This window comes from Rhineura floridana, chromosome 6 (assembly GCF_030035675.1).
Source record: "Rhineura floridana isolate rRhiFlo1 chromosome 6, rRhiFlo1.hap2, whole genome shotgun sequence".
Classification (NCBI taxonomy): domain Eukaryota; kingdom Metazoa; phylum Chordata; class Lepidosauria; order Squamata; family Rhineuridae; genus Rhineura; species Rhineura floridana.
Window position 1 is genome coordinate 44,124,003 of NC_084485.1, and position 22,210 is coordinate 44,146,212.

The following is a 22,210-nucleotide window of genomic DNA, read 5'->3' on the forward strand; positions in this document are numbered from 1 at the left end:
TGTATCAGATTAACCACGTACATCCTCTGTTCAACAAGTTTTCTTTTTTCTCCTTTTAACAAGAATCTGAAAGGTTAAAATTAAAGAAGGTGGAACCCTGGAACAGCGTACGTGTTACTTTCAATATTCCTCGTGAAGCAGCTGAGCGACTACGGATGCTGGCTCAGAACAACAATCAACAACTTAGAGACTTGGGAATTCTCTCAGTTCAAATTGAAGGTAGTTTTAGCCATTTTTGTGGCTTTGTCTGAACTGTATAGCATACGAGACACATTTATTTTCATTAGCCTTTTCAGTTATTCTACTACTAAATAATTATATACCTCACTGGCATTTTGATATTCTGACTCAGGGACAGGCCATATGATCCAGTTACTTGTGTTAAGTAACTGTTTCGCAGCTGTTTTATTGAGCACCACATGCCTTGTGAATTCTGGCCATGAAATAGTGAACTCCCCTGCTCCACGTCATCTGTAGTTGCTACAGGGAGTGGGTAGACCCACTCCGTAGTAACCAAGATTCATCTGATGAATGGTATTAAATGATGTCCTAGGGTTGGATGGGAAACCTGCCATGGAAATGCTGTTCCCTGTGGCAACCCAGGCCTCTGACTTTATTATTATTGTTGTTGTTGTTATTGTTATGCTTTCTGGGCAGTTTACAACAATTAAAAACATTAAAAACAAATATACAAATTTAAAAACACTTTAAAAAAAACAATTAAAAAACACAAGCTAAAACGCCTGGGAGAAGAGGAAAGTCTTCACCTGGCGCCAAAAAGGTAACAGTGTTGGCGCCAGGTGCATCTCGTCAAAAGGATAATTCCATAATTTGGGGGCCACCACTGAGAAAGCCCTCTCCCTTGTTGCCATCCTCCGAGCTTCCCTTGGAGTAGGCACCCAGAGGAGGGCCTTTGATATATATATTTTTTAATAATTTTTATTCAAATTTTTCAAAAGACAAACAAAACAAAGTCAAAAAACATAACAATACAACAACAAAAAATAAAAAAAAATAGTTGACTTCCGATTTGTTGCAGATCAGCTATAAGTATATAATATACATCAAACCTGTCCCTTAATGTATACATACAGGATCACTTTTCTCCATAGGCTGTCTTAGTTAATCGTCAAATCCCAATATCATCATTTTATTTTGATCTTTCAACAAAAAGTCTAAGAGAGGCTACCATTCCTTAAGAAATGTATCTGTCGATTTTTCTCTAAGTAGACATGTCAACTTATCCATTTCTACTAAGTCCATTAATTTCAATAGCCATTCTTCCGTTGTTGGTGTTGATTCCATTTTCCACTTTGTGCATATAATAATCTTGCTGCCGTAATCATATATAATATTATTCTTCCATATTTCTTTTCTATTTGTTTATCCATAAAACCCAATAAAAAAATTCTGGTTTTGACTGAATATTTATCTTTAGAATTTTTTGCATCTTCCTACCTATCTGTGCCCAAAATGATTTTGCCTTTTTACACAGCCACCACATATGATAAAATGATCCTTCTTGTTGTTTACATTTCCAACAAACATTAGAAACATTACTATACATTTTTGACAACTTTTCTGGAGTCATGTACCAACGGTACATCATTTTATAGAAATTTTCTTTAAGATTATAGCATAATGTAAATCTCAAGCCTTTTTTCCACATATTTTCCCATTGATCCATTTGTATGTTATAACCAAAATTTTTTGCCCACTTTACCATACACTCTTTTACTTGTTCTTCCTCCATATCCATTTTCAGTAAGAGTTTATACATTTTCGCAATTATATTTTCATCATTTGTACACAATCCTCTTTCAAAATCAGATTTACTTATTTCAAACCCATACATTTTCTTGTCCATTTTATATCTTTCTAACAATTGTAAATAGGCAAACCATTGAAAACTATATCCTTCCTTTGTCAGTTCTCTCTCTTTCATTATATATTCTCCATGTACATTTTCTAATAGTTCTTGATAAGTTAACCATTTCTCTTTTCCAGCCATTTCTCTTCTGTAAAACGCTTCTTGACTTGAGACACATAATGAGGAGGGCCTTTGATATTGAGTGTAGTGTACGGGTGGGTTTTTACACACTGTTCCTCATTTCAATTTGATTAGAGAATGCCAGTCTGCTAGCAGATACAAATTATTGTTATTTACATTTTGCATATTTTCCACTGCTTCATTCTTGATAAGATGAAACTGTGCTTGAAAAACAGCTGCTTTGCTCCGGAAATATATGAATACTTCTGCATGCTGGCTGTCCCATACATAGCTGCAAGGGGAAAAAATCCATGCACAGAAGAAATGCATGCATGGAATGCTTTCTCCATTTAAAATGAAAAAGGAAGTGCCATGCACATATCATAGCATATACATTAGGGATAGGTGAGAAATTCTATTCAGTTTGCATTTCAAGCTGAATTTATCAAATTTGACCTTTCTGAAATGATATAACTGAAATACAGCCATCCTTTGAAATTCACACTTACCTGAATTTTGCAATGCAGTTTGCCAACCAATGTTTACAAAAATACATATATTGGGGGAAGTGCACATAAAAATGAATATGTGAGTGAAAGTAACACATAAAAATGCATTATGTGTCAAGAAATTGCTTGCAAAAATGTGTATTAGTTAAAGCAGCCTACAAAAATGTGTTTATTAGGAGAAATTTGCACTAAAATGCTAGAGGGTTTTCATGAGGATTTTTTTTAAAAAAAGTGCAAATTGTTGCAGAAATGTGGAGAACAGAATTTAAGATTACAAAAATGAGAAATTGAGAGAACTGAAATTGACAGATCTTTCCATCCCTTATCTACTTCCATAAGAATTTGCTTTAACAAACAATGTTAAACTCTTAAGCATTTTTTTTACAGGAAAGTCAAGCAGTGTGCAAGCTGTGTCCTCTCCTAATTGTTTTTTTTAATGCACGTTGTTAATCTGGATCCAGTATACCAGTTTTCAGTAGTCCTTTTTAAGTGCTGTTTTGTTGTTCCCTTCCCTGCCATATCAAAGCAATATTTATGTTCTGGTTTGAATGTTATTTACTGCTTTCAGGTGAAGGTGCCATCAATTTGTCATTAGCTCAAAACAGAGGCCAAGATGTGAGGATTAATGGGCCTGTTGGACAAAGCAACTCAGTACGAATGGAGACAGGATTTCCCATGCCAGTAAACCAAGGCAAGTTCAGCTTTTTTAAATTTAGAGAGATTATACAACTCCAACTCCTAAGTTTGCTTTTCCACTTCTTCACTCTTCTTGCAACATGTTTGCTTGTTTTTGGAACATCTACAGCCCGCTAACAAATTTATGCCATATCTAAATTTTCTTACTATGCCTAAGTATAGAAGAGAAGTTTTGTTAGCCTGTTTTAATGCTTTATCCTCTGAGATCCTAGATGGCAGATTTGCCAAAGTTCCCTTCAAGGATAGGTGCTGTCCTTGTAACCATTCAGTGCCTGAAACAGTCTCTCTCTCATATATTCTTCTATTATAGATTTTATCAAGGGATTAGAGAACATATAATTCCCAAGGAGGTTTTGTGGTCAGTTTTTAAGTACCTTTCTTGGGGGAACTAATACATCTATTACCAAAATGGTGGCAAAATATCTAAATGTTGTCTGCTGTCATATCTCTCAGACCTGCTATGATTGTTCCTAGCTTGCCAGGGTTAACAATTAAAAATTGATTCATATTTTCTACTTCACTTATTGGTTGGCAGACTGTAATAAACGATTGATTTAATAGACCGCTAAAAATCTAACAATCCCATAACCTTGTACAACATTAGAGTGGCAGCTTTTTATATAATTTATGTTATCATTAGAGTAAATGATATGAATAAAGACCCAAAATTTGAAATGGGATTCTTCAAGGATGCTGACAGCCCTGTGAACTTTTTAATATATTTATAGAAAATGTAAGTCACAAACCAAGAAAGTTCTTATTGGGTGAATTCCAGTGCTGTCCATCCACAAGCAGAATGGACCTTTGCTTGTACAACTGGACTTGCTTCCTCTCCCCTCTCTGCAGGCCCTATACACCCTCAAAAATCAGCTCTGGGAAAACCTTTGCAGCAGATTTGGGGAAGATGTAGGAGGGGGCTATAGGGGGTAGAAAGGAAGGGGAAGGCCTATTGCCTGAGCAGAAGTCCACTCACACAATGTTGGATTTCACCCATTAGACTCAGATAAATAAATTGGCTTGCCTTTGCTGCTTACAATTGTAGTAATGGCAAACACAAAAGCTGAATGGTGTATAAAATGCAATGGAAAAAATAAGAGCCAGGAGGACAAAACAGACACTTTATATGAATAATTCCTTGCTGACAGAATTAATTTTATGAAGCTAATAGGTGCTCCTGCCCCCTTCACTCACCAACCCCGCCTAGATCCCACACTACAGTTTCCCCAAGGCCTCCCCCACCCCCTTTGCCATGCTGCTCCCTACCACTCCCCCATCCCTTCTGCCAGGTGCTCCAAGCTATTTCCCCACCTCCTCACCCATCCCACACAGGTCACCAGAGCCCCCCTGTGTGCATACTGATCACTGAAGCTCTCCTCCTCCCCCCCCCGGGTCTCTAAACCTCCCCCCATGGATCTACAAATTTTCCCCTGTGGGTCCCCAAACCTTCCATGCCCCCACAAGCATGTCCAAGCCTTCCCCTGCCCCCTATGAGGGTCTCCAAGCCCCCCCAACTCCCATTTACCTTATGGCCTTGCTGCTGCTCACTCGCCCGCCCGCCAGGCCCCGGCAAGGCCTGGGTTCGAGCCAGCTGGACCCTTCCTCCTAAACCCTCCTGCTGCCCCTCTCATCATCATTGCCACTGCTGCTGCCTCGCCACCATTGCTGGCAAGGTTTGCTTCTCCTTGCCCTCCTCACCTCTAAGTGTCACACTACCTGTAAATGCTTCTGCAAAAGTGTTCACAGGTAGCATGATGCTTACAATAATATAATATAGTCATAGAATCATAGAATTGTGGAGTTAGAAGGGACCTATAAGGCCATCAAGTCCAACCCCCTGCTCAGTGCAGGATTCCAAATTAAAGTATACCCAACGGTGGCTGTGCAGCTGCCTCTTGAATGCCTCCAGGGTTGGAGAGCCCACCACCTCCCTAGGTAATCCACTCTAATAGTTGTACAACTCTAATAGGAAGGTTTTCTGATGTTCAGTTGAAATCCGGCTTTCTGTGACTTGAGCCCGTTATTCTGTGTCCTTCACTCTGGAACAATCGAGCAGAGATCCCGGCCCTCCTGTGTGTGGCAACCTTTCAAGTACTTGAAGAGTGCTATCGTATCTCCCCTTAGTCTTCTCTTCTCAAGGCTACACATGCGCAGTTCTTTCAGTCTCTCCTCAAAGGGCTTTGTTTCCAGTTCCCTGATCATCCTCATTGCCCTCCTCTGAACCTGTTCCAGTTTGTCTGCATCCTTCTTAAAGTGCAGTGTCCAGAACTGGACACAGTACTCAAGACAATCAAAAAATAAAATAAGATTAGTCTGGCAAGATTTGTTCTTGATAAATCCATGTTGGCTTCTAGTAATCATTACATTTATATCTCACCTTTTTTTCCAAGGAACTCAAGGTGGCGTTCATGGTTTCCCCTCCCCATTTTATCCTTACAACAACCCTGTGAGGTAGGTTAGACTGAGAGACAGTCACCTAAGGTCATCCACTGAGCTTCATGGCTGAGTGGGGTTTTAAACCTTGGTACCCCAGGTCCTAGTCCAACACACCACACTGGCTCTCCACAATATTGTTTGCAGCAATTCCTTCTCCTTCTTATGTCTGTGTAGGAGTGTTTTTGCCCCATATCTGGCAGTTAGGTTAGAATTTCTAAATTTATGCTTGCTTCTGGTACATATTTTCTAAAACTAAAGAAATATACAAAAAAACCCTTCCAAATTTCATTAGAGTTTGAAGTTTTTGTTATTCTGTGCAGTTCCACACTTTGCAGTGTGATAATTTGTAAATTTACACAGTGAAAAATATGATTACATTTCTAGGGTTAATAAGAATAAACAATCCTGCAACTGTCATGATGCAACAGAGTGGGAATGTATCATCGTCCATGATGACAAATGCAGCTAATACAGAGCTGCAGCCTAGAACACCTCGTCCGGCGTCTCAGTCAGGTAGTAAATGTAGACCCTACTTGGATATCACTCTGGAGAAATGAGTGTGTCATTTTCTCTGGTTTATGCTTGTTAATCTGGAAATACATTCTACATATTTAACCAAGCTGTTACCTACTTTAGAGTAGAATGAATTGCAAGATTTTGAATTATTAAAAATATTCTTGCAGATTTCATATTCATTGTTGTTGCCTGCATTTCTCCTCTCTCTCTTTCTTTCTTCCCCCTCCCCACGGCAATGTGAAGTTTGGTGAAAAATTATTGAAGAATGTTCTGAACTCTGCGTGTGTGTGAGAGAAAGACAGAACAAGAAAATGTTTGTTCCTCTGAATACTACTAGACTAAGTAGAGATGATATTTATTTTACTTCTCCATTTTGCCTTCATAGATGCAGTGGATCCACTTTTATCAGGGCTAACTATCCAACAGCAAAATCTTCCATCTGGATCTGTAGTGCCTCAGCTGCATTCAGTACAGCCAGTTTCAGTTAATAGGCAAATAAACCCAGCCAACTTCCAGCAGATGCAGCCACAGCAGCAGCTGCAACCACGCCCTCCTCAACAGCACCAGCAGCCACAACAGGGTATCCGTCCTTCCTTCACAACCCCAACTCAGGTTCCAGTTCCTCCTGGTTGGAATCAGGTGCCTTCTGGAACAGTTCAGCCTCCTCCATCACAAGGCACAGTGGGCACATTGACAGTTAACCAGGGCTGGAAAAAAGCCCCTTTGCCTGGACAAATGCAGCAGCAAATCCAAGCCAGACCATCTTTGGCAACGGTACAAACACCCTCTCATCCCCCACCCCCATACCCTTTTGGAAGCCAACAAGCTTCTCAGGCACACACAAACTTTCCTCAGATGAACAACTCTGGCCAATTTACGGCTCCTCAGATGAAGAATCTTCAGGGAGGGCCCTCACGGGTACCTACACCACTACAGCAACCCCACCTGACCAACAAATCACCTGCCTCCTCTCCCTCCTCCTTTCAGCAGGGATCTCCTGCATCCTCCCCAACAGTTAACCAAGCACAACAGCAGATGGGACCAAGGCCTCCCCAGAATAATACTCTCCCCCAGGGATTCCAACAGCCTATAAATTCTCCTAGCCGTAATCCTATGGTACAGCAGGGAAATGTACCTCCCAACTTCATGGTGATGCAACAGCAAAACCAGGGTCCACAGGGCTTGCATCCTGGGCTAGGAGGTAAGTAATCATTTTATTGCAAAATGTTTATGCCTAGTTGTTACAGCAGATTGATATGTTTTACATATGCACTGAGTTAATGCATAACTTCATGTGAATTTCTGGCTAATCTAATAAAGCATTTACATGCTCTGGTAACCTCACGGTTGGATTACTGTAATGCGGTTTACGTAGGGCTACCTTTGAAGACAGTTCGGAAGCTACAGCTAGTGCAAAATGCGGCGGCCAGATTGCTGACAAGGACCAAGTGGTCCGAGCATATAACACCTGTTCTGGCCCGCTTGCACTGGTTGCCAGTATGTTTCCGGGCCAGATTCAAAGTGTTGGTATTGACCTATAAAGCCTTATACGGTGCGGGACCACGATACCTGGTGGAACGCCTCTTCCGATATGAACCGGCCCGTACACTACGTTCTGCTACAAAGGCCCTCCTCTGGGTTCCAACTCATAGGGAGGCCCGGAGGGTGGTGACAAGATCTAGGGCCTTCTCAGTGGTGGCCCCCAAACTATGGAACAGTCTCCCCGAGGAAGTACGCCTGGCGCCGACTTTGCTTTCTTTTCGGCGCCAGGTCAAAACCTTCCTATTCTCTGAAGCATTTTAAGCTAAATTGATTTACTTTAAAAATGTTACTGTATTTGATTTTTGACTGTATTACTAGTATTATTCTGTTATTTATTGTATTTTTATGCTATTTTTATGTTCACTGCTCAGAGAGCTATCGCTAGTCGGGCGGTATATAAATCTAATAAATAAATAAATAAATAAAATAAGTGTAGAATAATATATGACAGGATTTTTCCTGGACATGACACACACGTTCATATGTTGTGTATGTCACTCCGCTATTCCTATAAAAATAAAAGAGTTGGATGAGATATCACCTAGTTCAAACCCCTGCTTTGAGATGAAATACTATAAATCACTAATGCATTCCTAGATCAAAATGCAGTTCAGATCAGGCTTCACTTGAAATCTTCCAAGGGAGGAGATTCTACAACATACTTAAGCCCCTTATTTAGTTACAGAAATGATTTTATAATTGGGAACGTGTTATATAAATCTCGTGTTATATAAATCTGTTGCTCATGCATCCTCAGTTAATAATTAGTAATGAACAATTACTTGTTGGAAGAGTTCAAATTATAATTTATTCATTTAACAAATTGAGATATCAACTAGCCTTTTGGCTGCACATCCAACCTCTTTGCCCCTCCATAGTGAGAACAAACAAACCAGGAAGTCTTTCATCAGCTATAGTCTTCTGTTTCATCTGAAACTGGAAATTATGGTTAACAGCTTTGGAACAAGTCAGGATATTTAGCTATGGTTAAATTTGACGTAATATTCTGGCTTGTTCTGAAGTGTTTAACAATAGTTTCCCAGTTTTGACAAAATGGAAACCTATAGTCAGTGGAAGACTTCCTGGTTTGCTTTCTCGCTCACGCCAAGGGGTATATGACTGCTTAAAAGGCTTGTTCATACCTCAGCTTATTAAGCCATAATATAATTGTCCAAACACTGTTATCTCTGGTAATGAAAACCATTATCATTATCCTTCCTAATGTTTTGTGTCTAGGTTGTCCAACCTAGTCTCTCCTTCATGACTTGCCATAGCTATAGTCATCGTCCGTAGTCAGTTTGTTTATATATTGCAATTTCCACAGATTTGTGCGCCGAGTAGCTTGCAGGAAATAAGGCTAAATACAAAAATGCAATAATCATAATATATAATTAAAATACAAAATCCCTACAGTGCTAACATTTAAACAATTAATTTGTTTAAAATATATCAAAGAAAATTAAGTTAGTACAAAGCTTACTAAAAGGTGAATTAATCTCGCAAAGTAACTCTAAAGCTAATAGTAGAAACAACTGTTAACACCCCTTCCCCCAAAAAATGTATACCTAAAGTCAAAAGACCAGAACCCCGCCCCCAAAGTTGAGAAACCCCCTCACCATTTTTCTGTCTGCTGCTCACTTATGAAGGCTCCTGGGGCAGGAAGGTGGGACATGACAGGTGGAAGAATCTCCTGATGGCAAACAGTCAGGTGCTCCCTCTCTGTCTCTTTTCCCTGAGAATTCTTCCAGATGCCTTGTTATCATCTTAGCTTTTATCTGAATTTATAATTATAAAAATGTATTGATTAATATTAATATGCAGTGACTTTAATATACAAAATTAATTTATGTCCAGGAATGCCCAAGCGTCTCCCACCTGGCTTTCCTGCAGGACAGGCAAATCAGAATTTCATGCAAAGTCAGGTGCCTTCTACAGCACCAGGGACGCCTGTAAATAGTGGAACACCCCAACTGCAAACCAGTCAAACTATACAACACACAGGTCTGTCAGTTGAATTTTATTGGATTACTTGTCTGTTTTGCTCATTTATGGCAGCTCACTATAAACTCACTATACAGTGTGGTATCTAGTAGTGGCTTTAGGCTAGCTGAACTGCTTCTGCTAGCTCAAGGCAACACATTCCATTTTTGCAAAAAAACAACAACCCCACCAATTACAGTCCTTTATGTCATATCTTATATTGTTCTTGAGGGTTCCCTAACCTTCAGGAGAAGCTTTTGGGGGGCAGGGGGACTGCATTTAATTGGATGGGACAGATCGGTGACAATCAGGTGTTCTGCCTTGTGCAAGCACAAAGTCACCATTGAATACAACCCACATTATTTGGCACATGATGTTGCCTTAATATGTGTATGTGTAGACCATAACTGCTATGTTAAATGACACAGAACTGTCAGCCTCAAAAGTTGTTTGTCTGGAAGAAAGTGCAAGAAATTCTGTGCCATTTTCAAAAGTTGTCTTCTACTATTTGCTGTTATGGACTTCAGCAAGAAACAGCTGTCTAAAAGTAGGTGCAATAGAGGCATTGGCTTTTGTGAAAGAAAAAAGGGGGAACCAATTAAAACCTTTCACCCTTTCCACAAACGTTTTTGTCCCTTTATTTAGCAAAGGACTTAGAAACATTTTAAAATTGTATTTCCTTTCAGTAAGATTCTAAATACTGTTCTGTTTAATGATGTTTTGGGGCTGTTAACTTCTATTTGTTACCTCTTACTTTTTTGGATGTTCTGATCAAGTGTGATTGGCAGAAATGTTTTTTAGAGAGTAAATCTTAGGATTGGTTAATATTTCCACCATTTACAAATCCTTTGAGACCATGTCATTTAAAATATTGGAATGTTGATAGTATTGTGAATGATAAACACACTGAATTTTTTTCTGGACTACTTTATTAATTTGCATGTTTTTATACTAATTCACTTTAAAATTTTCTAACTTGTACTATTAAAATGTTTAAGGTGGTCAAGGAAATGGTCCTCCCCAGAATCAGTTGCAAGTTCAACATGGCCCATCAAATATGATGCAGACCAGTTTAATGGGACTTCATGGAAATATGAGCAACCAGCAGACAAGCACCAGTGGAGTTCCACAAGTTAATATGGGCAACATGCAAGGACAGCCTTCACAAGGACCACCATCTCAGCTAATGGGAATGCACCAACAAATAGTGTCCTCCCAAGGACAGATGGTGAACATTCAGCCTCAAGGATCTCTAAATCCTCAAAACCAGATGATACTTTCTCGAGCTCAGCTCATGCCACAGGGCCAGATGATGGTAACATCTCAGAACCAAAATCTTGGTCCATCACAGCAAAGGATGACACCACCCAAGCAGATGATTCCCCAGCAAGGCCAACAGATGATGGCTGCACATAATCAGATGATGGGACCCCAAGGTCAGGTTTTGTTGCAGCAAAATTCAATGATGGAGCAGATGATGACCAATCAGATGCAAGGAAATAAGCAGCCATTCAGTGCTCAAAGTCAGTCCAATGTTATGACGGGGCCAGCTCAAATAATGAGAGGACCAACTCCCAATATGCAAGGAAACATGGTGCAATTCACAGGGCAGATGATGACCCAGCAAGGCCCTGTGAACAGCAATCCTTCTCAGGTTATGGGGATTCAAGGACAAGTTCTGAGACCCACAGGAGCTAACCCTCACATGTCTCAGCAACTGGGTGATACCACCACTACCACAAACAGTGATGTGAACTTGACACAAATGTTACCTGATGTTTCTATGCAACAAGGAAATATGGTGCCTCCCCACTTACAAGGGATGCAGGGAAATAGTAATACATCAGGGAGCCATTTTGCTGGTCATGGGATGCCTTTTAGTGCCCCTTTTAGTGGAGCCCAAAATGGGAATCAGATTTCCTGTGGACAAAACCCAGGTTTTCCTGTTAACAAGGATGTCACACTAACAAGCCCTTTGTTGGTAAACTTGCTACAAAGTGACATATCTGCAGGACATTTTGGGGTGAACAGCAAACCGAACAATCAAAATGCCAATAAACCCAAGAAGAAAAAACCTCCAAGGAAGAAGAAAAATAATCAGCAAGTAGAACAAATTAAGTAGGTTTAACATTTTTGTTTCCTACACAACTGAACCAAGTGTGTTTACATTTCAGTTGAACATAGCTTTGCGTTTGCTAGCAGTTATTTTAAGCAAAGATTCTAAATCTATAAAGCATTGGCAGTTTTGCAATTGACACCTCTATCCCATGCAGAAATAAAGAGAAGAGAATTAAAGAAGTAACTTTACCAACAACTTATTCTGTGTTTGTATTAGTTAAGTTAGAACCCCAAGCGGTGTCACTGTTCAGATGAAAACTTTTTTATGTATAGGGCTGATGTAGAAGAGACCTTGAAGACAGGTTTTTAATTGAATTATCAGCACAACAAATGATTGAAGAGCGCTTTCAGACATGTTCCTACTCAGTGTGCATGTCACTACTGGGCATTTCTGTGCAGTCTATAAAATAATGAGAGATTGGGGTGGCTGTAAGGAATAGGAGTGTTTTGTATGGAACTCTACCTATGGATATTGCTGCCCCAATGTCCCTGATGCAATTAGATCACAGCCACCTACTACTCTATCTTAACTCTGCTCCTATCTCTGTCATCTTAAGTACACATACCAGCTCTCCTTTTCCCTTCATTTACCATGGGGCTTCATGCCGTTTTTGCAGGCCAGAAAATATGTTTCTATTGATAGATAATAGATGATTTCCCTGTGTAGTTGACCTGAAGAAAATGGCCAGACCAGGCCACCTGAGAGCAGCAGTGTCAATGGAAAGAAAACAGGGTAGGAGGCATTGAGCCTTTCTTACCACTTGATAACATCTGCAGGATCATTAATGGGACAAACAAGTAACAGTTGTCCTGTTACTACATAGGCAGAGCTATATAAAAACAAAATGCCTAGACACAAATAATAAAACCCCATTTTCACAGTTGATTATATAACACCCACTATAACATGTTCAGTGGATAGACGTATGAAGAGCAATTCCTACAACAGCATGCTCATTTCATACAATAAGTTGATTTGTATGGTAGTTAGTCCAGCAGTTTTCTACTTACAGTAGGCTCTAGGACTCTGAAGTGGGCCTCAGGATTGTTCCTCCTGCTTCTTCATAAAGGAATGAATTTGTGAGCCATGGCTTTCACAAATTCCTTAATGACAACAGCATTTCTCTTCCCAAAATGAGTGAGAAACTTGAAATCATGGTCATGACTGTACCTGCAGATGCCCTAGTCACATGTGTATTGGTTGGTAGGTTATAATTCCACAACCCACACTTCCACCCCTTTACATGAATGAAATTGCTGGACTGTTAATTTTCACAACCTGCTCATTAAGTTTCTTCAAAAGGGTTTTTTAATTGTTAGGATGAAAACTTAGTCTGTTGTGTTACAGTGATTAACTCAAAGGATCTCTTGCTTCCAAAGACATTACAACTTATTACTTAACTTTATTGAAATAGAAACATGCAGAAACAGATAAATAGGTAATAAAAAATGTGATATGAAATATTTTGGTTATTAAAAATTGAGAACACATCATTAGATAGTAAAAATATAATAATATATTCGCTGGATGACTTTCTGTTATAACAGATTAATAGGAAAAGACTCACAATTCTATGAAAAGATATTATTTCCTGGATTCTGTTGCTAGTTTGACTTGAAAGAAAAGCAAGGTTGCCTACTTTTATAAATTGGTTTTTTCATGGGTAGTAGTGAGCAGTACATGTATCTTTAAAAGTGTATTTTAAATTTACATGGCCATATGAACCTCCAAGATTTTGACTGTAGCCGGACAGTTTAGTTGAGCCTTCCCCAACCTTGTGCCCTCCAACTGTTTTGGACTACTACTGCTATTAGCCTGAGCCAGTGCAGCCTGTAAGCCAAAAGAGCTGAAGGGCACCAATTTAGGAGAAAGTTGGTTTAGTCTATTGCAATACACAGACACAGTGGGTGGTATTCAACAGTAGGCCTAGTCAGAGTAGACCCATTGAAGTTAATACATGTGACTAACTTAGGTTCATTAATGTTCATGGATCTACTCTTGAGTAGGATTTAGTTAACTACAACCCACTGAATAGAACTGTCTGTGTAACCATAACACTCCTGTTTGATTTTTGAGTTAACTGTGTGGCTTTCAGGCTCCTCCAAAACACAATACTTAACAATCTCTCGTGTTTGAAGTGCTTTGTATATTTCTAAACGTTGGAGCGCTCATGTAAGATACGCTAGTATTATTGCCCTCATAACAGTGACAAAATAAGAACTTGACCAAGACAGGTCCCTGGTTGTGTGGTATCAGTACAACTTGAACTTTCAGATAGATAACAAATGTTTTTTCTGGCTATTCTCCAGTTTAAGCTATTGCATCAAGGAAGTGAATAAACTGAAGAGAGCATGGAGGGGAGAGCTGGCTTTGTTATGCAAGAAACTTGGTTTTGTAAAGTTTACTTGTGCAACTAATGACATTATGACATTTGTTCTCTGGAGTTTTTAAAAAGAGAGCCTAAACACGTCAGTGATTTAGGCTTAGTGGCTTGTATTACATAGTATGGCTTGGATGCCAGTAGACCTTTCTAGCCCATGGATTAACACTTTTGGCAGTGGAAGGAGACATGCTATTGTTTCCTCAGGAACTGTGCCAGATGAACAATATAAACTGCACGTCTTATATAGCTATGTTAAACTATTGCCAAGAGATCTCTGTGTGCATTTCCCATATTCCCTGTCCATCCCTTCTGCTTGATCAAGGAATGCAAATTTGGAGCTCATGTTCTTTGACCAAATGGGATGGGAAGTGGGCATAATAATAATAGACTAAAGATATGGAAGGTGTGTATGGGCCTTCCATTTCCTGTAACTGCCTGGCACACTTGTGTGTCCATGTAAGGCACTTTTTTCATGATGAACTGCATTGAGTTTATAGTGAACAATACTAAAATTCTGTATCTTTAATTTCCTGAAACCAAATTTATACACTAGATCTATGTTATGTCTTGGCTTGTTTCTGCATTCATACTCTATTGCTAATATGTTGTGCTAATTCAGTTAGCACAGCATTTATGTAATACAGTGGTATAAGTTCTTACAGATATCAATAAAAAAAATTCTGTCTGGATGGAAATACAAAAGTAGCTATTGAGCTTTTCACTCCTCTGCAGGAAATGCTCTTAAAACAGAACATAGCAAAAAAAGTTATCTTGAGTGAATTGATTTGCACTTTGTAGTTTCTGAGACAAATGGAAATCTGGTTCAAGGGATGGTGTGAGATTATTAAAACAATTTGATGAAGAGCAATCTGTTGCAGACATCAGAGATAGGTTGTTGTAGAAAGTAAGAGACACAGTTGATGGAGTGAGAAACTTCCAGAGTGATTTTTCTTTCCAGTTGAGACTTCTGTGCAATCCATTTCTTGATTTATAAGCATTGTATTAACCAAGAGATCTTTCCCCTCATAATTGATAGTTAACATTCTGGGTCTTCTAACTGTCTTTATATTTCATTTGTGCACTGGAATTTTTTGATATCTTCTATCATGAGAGCATTAGAGCTCATCATATATTTCTGGCTGTTAACAGCCGTGGTATTTGCCTTCACTTGGTGCCTCTCTCTGCAACTTGGTAATGGTGACAGTAGATGAATTTGCTTGCTGAAGCTTATTGGATAGGTTTGCTTTCATTGGTGCATAAATGTTTCCATGAAATAAGCAAGCTTGACAATATTAGAACAATTAACACAAAAGTTAAATGCTACTCTTTCAACAAAAGCATAGTCAGAATGGGAAGAGAAGTAGACCTCTCTTTTTCTGAGCTTTTAGGGCACGTAGTGTTCTGGGTCTTGGAAAGAGTAGCATAGTGACTATTAGTGGCATAAAATATAGTTGCTTGGGGCAAAGAAATCTTTCCCACCACCATGTAGCTGCTTCAAATTAAATATATAAATATATATAATGATCACACTTGAAGCAAAGTAAAGCGTCACTGGAAAAAAGAAGCAAGAATATTGCTGCACATTCTATTCCCACACACTTATTACTGCACACTTATATGCCCACTCACAGACTCCACTACCAGCCATGCATCCTGCACCTACTCTTTAGGTGTCAGACCAGAATCGGTTCTACAGCTTCTGGGAACAGTGGCTGAGAGGGAGACAGCAAAGAATCGGAGAGTGACCCCAACAAGATCTGATCAACGAAAGAAGAGGCCATAAACCTGAATAAAGTTCAATTTACACACTTTGTTCTGAATTCAGTTTGATCCCCCACATCAAACTTTGGAATTTCTTGGCAATGATTTTGGTGGTGGCAGAGAGATTGTACAGGTACAGGTGACAACCAGAATGTTTATGTAGAGTTGCTGAAAACTCCCAGTTCTAATACTCTCCATACCAACTGTACCTGAACATCAGATGATACAGATCCACCATCATTCATTTCATTAGTGTTCTTATCACACACAAAGCCTTTGAGTTTAAATCAGTTTAAATTTAAAAACATATTTTGAAGTGTATGCTTCCTTTTTCCTTTTCTCTGTTTAATGTTTCCTAAGGAGACAGTAATTAGAATAAGCGGGAACTACCAGAGCAAAACTCTTCCATTTAGGTCAGAAACTTGCTGTGATTTCTATAATGGTGAACATGAAGGAAGTTACTGATAACAGTTCTTTTTTTCCCTCATCCCCCCCTTCCAATTTGGTGAGAATGGCAAAGGGAAAAAAGAGCACCACTGGAAAGATATGTAAGAGTAAGAGAGAATGTCTCAACTGATGTTTCAGTGCATGATTATGATTGATTTAGGATGGGTGTGTGTGCAGCAGCAGATTTTACTCGCAAATACTGTGAGCCTACAGCTAATTATGTACCCTTGTCCTTTTTCCATCTGCTTAGGATTTTTTCAGCACAAAATGTTAGCCAAAGGGTTTTGTGGAGGTACTAACCAACTGCTCTTCCTTCCTGACTTTGGAAAAGAAAACCGTGGGCATACAATGTTTTTCTAGACCCTTAATTGCCAACCCTGTCGTTTTGGCAAGCCATAGAGGCAAAAAGTCCTCTCTGCTGCCCCTTTTTTAAAAAGTAACCACAAACTCCAGCAAGGTTAAATGTCAGTAAGATAACACAACTATGTGCTGATTACCAATGTCCTCTTGCTTTTTAAATAAATCCTAAGCATGGCCAAAAATGTTTATTGTATAGCCCACTAATCATGAGAAGAGAAGGTGTTTATGTACAGTAAAACAATGAATGGGTGTGGTAAGAGACAAAGCATTAGAGCAAGGTTGATGTCATCTGTAAGCCACAAACGAGCTGAAAATACTTAACATCAACCCTGCTCTAATGCTTTGTGTGATCTTACACAACCTTGCTGGGGTTTGTGGTTCTTGAGTATGCCCTCAAAATCTTCTCCAGAACCCCCTGGAGCAGGTTTGGAGGGGTGCATGGGGGAAGAGAGGAAGCAGAAATCCCACTGCATGAGTAGAAATCTGCTTGCTCAACATTGGATACAACCCATTTAAGGATTAAGACAAATTAAATGTGAAAAACCAGGGAAATTTAAGTTGAACAATTTATCCATCACCTATCCAGCACAGTACTCTAAAGTGTATAGCATGACATAAAGCCACAAAGAGAACTGAGACTCAATTTTCAGAGGACACCTGCTTAACAAACGTGGAATATGGAGAGGTGAGCATTAAGGTGAATGTACTTGAGCAAAATCTCTGCAACTAAAATTAGGGCAGAACATTTGAAAAAATAAAATTGGGTGACGTCCCCCATCACTCACATGGCAGGACAACTTCAAGACCCTCTTCACTCCCATGTGGTCTGGAGCATCTCTCGACCCTCACACAGATAATAGGGGAGTGAGGGGAGGCTGCAGGAGGGAGAACAGGAAGGGGAAGTCCCATTGTGGAAGCTCAAGTCTCCTCCTGGCAGATAGGCACAATTAGAAGTCACCCATTGCTTGTTTTTAAATTTAGCACCACCAAAAAAAGGTAACGCCTTAAAACTTCACCTTTTAATATCTGCATTGTGTTTTGTTCTCTTCTGAAAATTATATGTGAAAAAAAGCATTTTTAAAAACACCCTAATTGCAACAGCAGTTTTTGCAAGCAAGAGGTTTTCATCAGATGCATGGTGAAGAAACTCTTGCTTTACAAATATGAGTCTCTCGATGTTGTAGGGCTGTTTCCCATATCTGTTACAGCAGACTAATATAGTTAGTCTGGAATCTTACCTTTGGGACAAAGATTATATTTAGTTTAGCTTTAAACTTTAAGATATAATATCCAATAAATTCATGCAGGGCTGGCAGTAGATACTTCAGTTACATTGATTATTGCAGGGGTAGCCAACGTGGTGCCCTCCAGGTTGTTTGGAATACTACTCCCATTATCCTTGACCATTGGCCATGCTGGAAGCTGATAGGAGTTTTAGCCCACAACAACTTGTGGACATTACAATGGCTAGCTCTGGGTTATCCCATGTTGCAGGGAGGCTAGATAGCATTGGCTATTTATTATTCATTCTGATTTTTTGTAGGGAGGTTAGACAATGTTACGTAAAGCAAACCTTAAATCATACTCTCTCATGCATTTCCCCAACACTCCTTATCACAAAAAGACAATTTGCGGGGAGGGAGGTAGATTTGTTACGCAAGAGCTAGAAGTCAGTTTTAATTGTGCAACCTGAATTTGCAAGCAGGTACGTGATTGAATCCCACCAGAAAATAGTGGCAGTCTGGAAGCACCCTTAATGGATAAGGAAATGGGACAGAATTGTTTAGAGACGAGAATTCTGTGTCTCCAGCCTTTCCCAACTGTTGGGTCCCCAGATGTTGCTGGACTACAATTCCTATGATTCCTGACCATTGGCCATGCTGGCTGGGGCTAATGTAGTCCAACAGCAACTGGGGGCCCAAAGGCTGCTCTGAACAATTGTGGCTGTATGTGGCATAGTGCCTGAAAACCCTTGTCACTCTCAATGGGATTAAACTGGTGTTCCTTTTGAAATCACTTCCTCATGGTCCCTCCACATGGTTTAAGTAGTCGTTGGTATGGCGTTTAAGACTAGGCTGCATGTATCGAGCAGGCGCTGCAATGCTCATCTCTTCCATTGAGTGCCAAGGATACATGAATATAAAAGGCACCTGAAGTTATGCCACTCTCAGTTCTTTTGATGGTCCTAGAGCAGCTCAGTCTTTTCCTTGATAAAACAAATTTCTTGAATGTTTTAACCTGTTTTGTATTTTGTTGTATCTTGTTGTTGTATTTTGCATATATCTTCAGGATGAAATGAGGGAACATTTTCCATAGATATAAATCCTCAAACATAGTTTCCCTGGGTGACCTTCATCCATTCCTGTCCTGTGGTTCAAAAGCAGAGATACAAAGGATAAAGTTGATTATAAACAGCCTTTCTTAATAGAGACTCACTAAAAACTATGAGAAGTATGTAACATTGGCATGGAAGTCAACATCCCTGGCACCACATCAAAGGGTTTGCTATCAGTTTGCGGAGAGGCAGAGCTCAGCAGTAGCTATTTTTTGTAGAGAAATAGACAGTGATTAGAGTGAACAGGAAGCTTGGTGGTGAGTAGCGGGGAATTCTCAGGCCTCGCCCTTCCTCTTGATCAAAAGCTGTAGCGGTGATTCTGTTCCTATAGCTTTTAAAGTCTAATCAGGGAAAACCAATCCTGTCCCACGCAGGCCTTCTCACACTGGATCAGAAGTTGCATTGATGTAGCCAATGCGGCAGGAGATCGCTGCCTTACAGTCATTCTGCCATGGTTTTTGTTGCTTCACTACTAAATCTAAAAGTGTTAGTGAGTGGTCCATAGCTCAGTGGAAAGAGCTTATGCTATTCAAGGCGCATCTTCTCCTAAAAGCAGTTTTCTCTAACCTTGGGTCTCCAAATGCTGTTGGACTAAACCTCCTTCTGGGAGGAAGGGCAGGATATTATAATCATAATCATCATCTCCAGCCAGTATGGCCAACGGTCAGAAATGGGAACTGTAGTCCAACACCATCTAGGGATCCAAGGTTGGGGGAAGCTATCTTAAAGTGTTGTGGGTTAAAGGTCTGGGAAACACCTTGCTTGAAACTGGAAAGCTGCTGAGTTGTAGACAATACTAGCCAAAATGGGCCATTTTCTGATTCAAGACTGACTAAACAGTGTGATCTTAGTCCAGAGCCTCCTTCAGTCATTTTTGGTAACCAGAGATTTTTATGCTTGTCATTTGTCACATGATGGAATGTTCTCAAAGGTTACCAACTTTCCATAATTTTCATTTGATAAGATGTCAGCCTTCCTGCTCCAGCTGACAGACGTTCATGAACCTGATCAACTGAGCAACAGTGGCTGCAATCCTAAACACACTTGCTATGGATTAAGCACCATTTGACATGGTGGATCTTGCTTCTGAGTAAACATTATAGGATTGTACCATACGCTACATTATAACTTTTGTAGTTAGTTTGCTCTAAAAATGGGAAAATTATTAAGATGACTGCTCTGCCACCATAGTCAGATGCGGTATGCTTCAAAATTCCAGTTGCTGGAAACCGCAGGAGAAGAGAGTGCTCTTGCACTCAGGTCCTGCTTGTCGGCTTCCCATGGGTGTCTGGTTGGCCACTATGAGAACAGGGTACTGGACTAGATGGGCCACTGACCCGATCCAGCAGGCTCTTCTTATGTTCTTAATGAGACAGAACACAACTGAGGCTTGAGGGAGTATCCTGAGCAAAGGTATGCTACAAGGTGGCTAAATGGTCCTTTTTGTTTCTCACCTGAATTAATCATTTTGAGATCTAGGGCTGAAAAATACATCTTCCTTGTGTTGGAGAAACTAATTTAATGAACAAGGGGTAGTTGTGTGTTGCACATAATAGGAGCTGGCTGTTATATCGAAAGTATGGTGTATGAGAGATGCCCTGCATGTACTATTATTCCCTCACTATCATGAAATTAAATAAATTTCAGGCTTTAAAAAAAAAAATCTGCATTAGTCATACATATTTCTGTCTTTAGTGCTTCAGAACCACGCCCAGCAGGCCTTGAAGAGGCAGATCAGCCAGCATTGCCAGGCGAACAAGGTATAAATTTGGATAACACTGGGCATAAGCTTTCGGACTTCACAAACAGGCTACCAGGTGATGAACATGTTTTCATTATTTTTAATATATCCTGCATGTACAATAGTATTACTGTGCCTCAGAGATGAAATCATTGGTACTGTATTAATACTGACCCCAGTGTGATCTGCCTACCATTTGCAGGAACATCCAGAGGAGTTGCATCACGTTTTATGGTTGATCGGATCTATGTAGCATGCCTTATAACATGTGTGTACTTTAAGGACATATTTTTTGCCATATATATCACACATGCCCATGGTGGAAAAAGTTGTGTCTGTCTCTTGCATTGCAGAACACCCTATTGATAACTAATTCTATAATGTATTGTGGTCCTGAGTCAGAGATTGATTACATTGTGAAATGCCAAAATCCCATTACAGATGCACACTTTCCTTAAGCTTTAACAAACTACGTAATGTTTTTGCATTTTACCCTGTTTTTGTTTTATTTCACTGAAATCCAAATTCTGCGGGTAGGTTCTGTCAGTCTGCATGTATTTCTTTTTCTTAGGTTCACACTCTTAAAACAAAAATTAGTAAACAATCTTCCTTTTGCAGCTGATGATTAAACTCCTGCTAATTGTTAAACAATTGCAGCTGATTATAAAACTTATGTAAGTTTTGATAGGTGTAAGAACAGCCCTCCTTTTCAGATCAGATCAACAGTACATCTGTACCAGCATCCTGTTTTCAGCATTGGCCAGTTTCCCGCCAGTTGCTTCTAGAATATCCACAAGCAGGGCACAAAGGCAACAGCCCTTCCCCATTGCTTGCCCTCAGCAACATTGCTTTTGAATCTGGTGGTTCCAGATAGATATTGTGGCTAATAGCGGTCAATAGATCTATCCTCCAGACTGAATATTTCTGTATTTATGGCCAACATTTGTTTATCGGTCTGCTCTTTCTGTGACTTTGTCTAATCCCCTTTTAAAGCCATGTGAGCCAGTGGCCCATCACCACATCTAGTGGGAGCAAATTCCGTAAGTTTGTTATGCCTCATGTATCGAAGTACTTTCTCTTAGGTGTTTTGAACCACTGCTAACCAACTTCATAGGTTGACTCCTAACTTCCAGTACATCCTTTTTCACCCTGGTGCCCTCCACAGCCATGTGAGCTTGGGCCGATCGGAGTTATAGTTCAAAACATCTGGAGGGCACTAATTTGGAGAAGGCTGTTTTTTTAATATTTATAAAAGAGGGAGAACAAAATTCTGTATCTCCTTTCTCCACACCATACGTAATTTTATAACCTTCATCATGTCTCTCCCCCACTTCTCAGACAGTCTCTAATCTCATTTCTAAACTAAAAAGCCCTGAATGCTTTAGTCTTTCCTTGTAG

At 39.8% G+C, this 22,210-nt stretch overlaps 1 protein-coding gene across 7 annotated transcripts in view; it reads left to right on the top strand.

The window, feature by feature from the left end:
• Positions 1-22,210, top strand: part of NCOA6 (nuclear receptor coactivator 6) — a 74,522-nt gene that overhangs the window by 31,595 nt on the left and 20,717 nt on the right. For all 7 annotated transcript variants that reach the window (XM_061631610.1, XM_061631611.1, XM_061631616.1 and 4 more), the window contains 7 exons: positions 64-219; positions 3,068-3,190; positions 6,013-6,141; positions 6,530-7,345; positions 9,541-9,687; positions 10,665-11,784; positions 20,767-20,888. In XM_061631610.1, the coding sequence (XP_061487594.1) occupies positions 64-219; positions 3,068-3,190; positions 6,013-6,141; positions 6,530-7,345; positions 9,541-9,687; positions 10,665-11,784; positions 20,767-20,888 (2,613 nt within the window). The remainder of the gene's footprint in view (positions 1-63; positions 220-3,067; positions 3,191-6,012; positions 6,142-6,529; positions 7,346-9,540; positions 9,688-10,664; positions 11,785-20,766; positions 20,889-22,210) is intronic.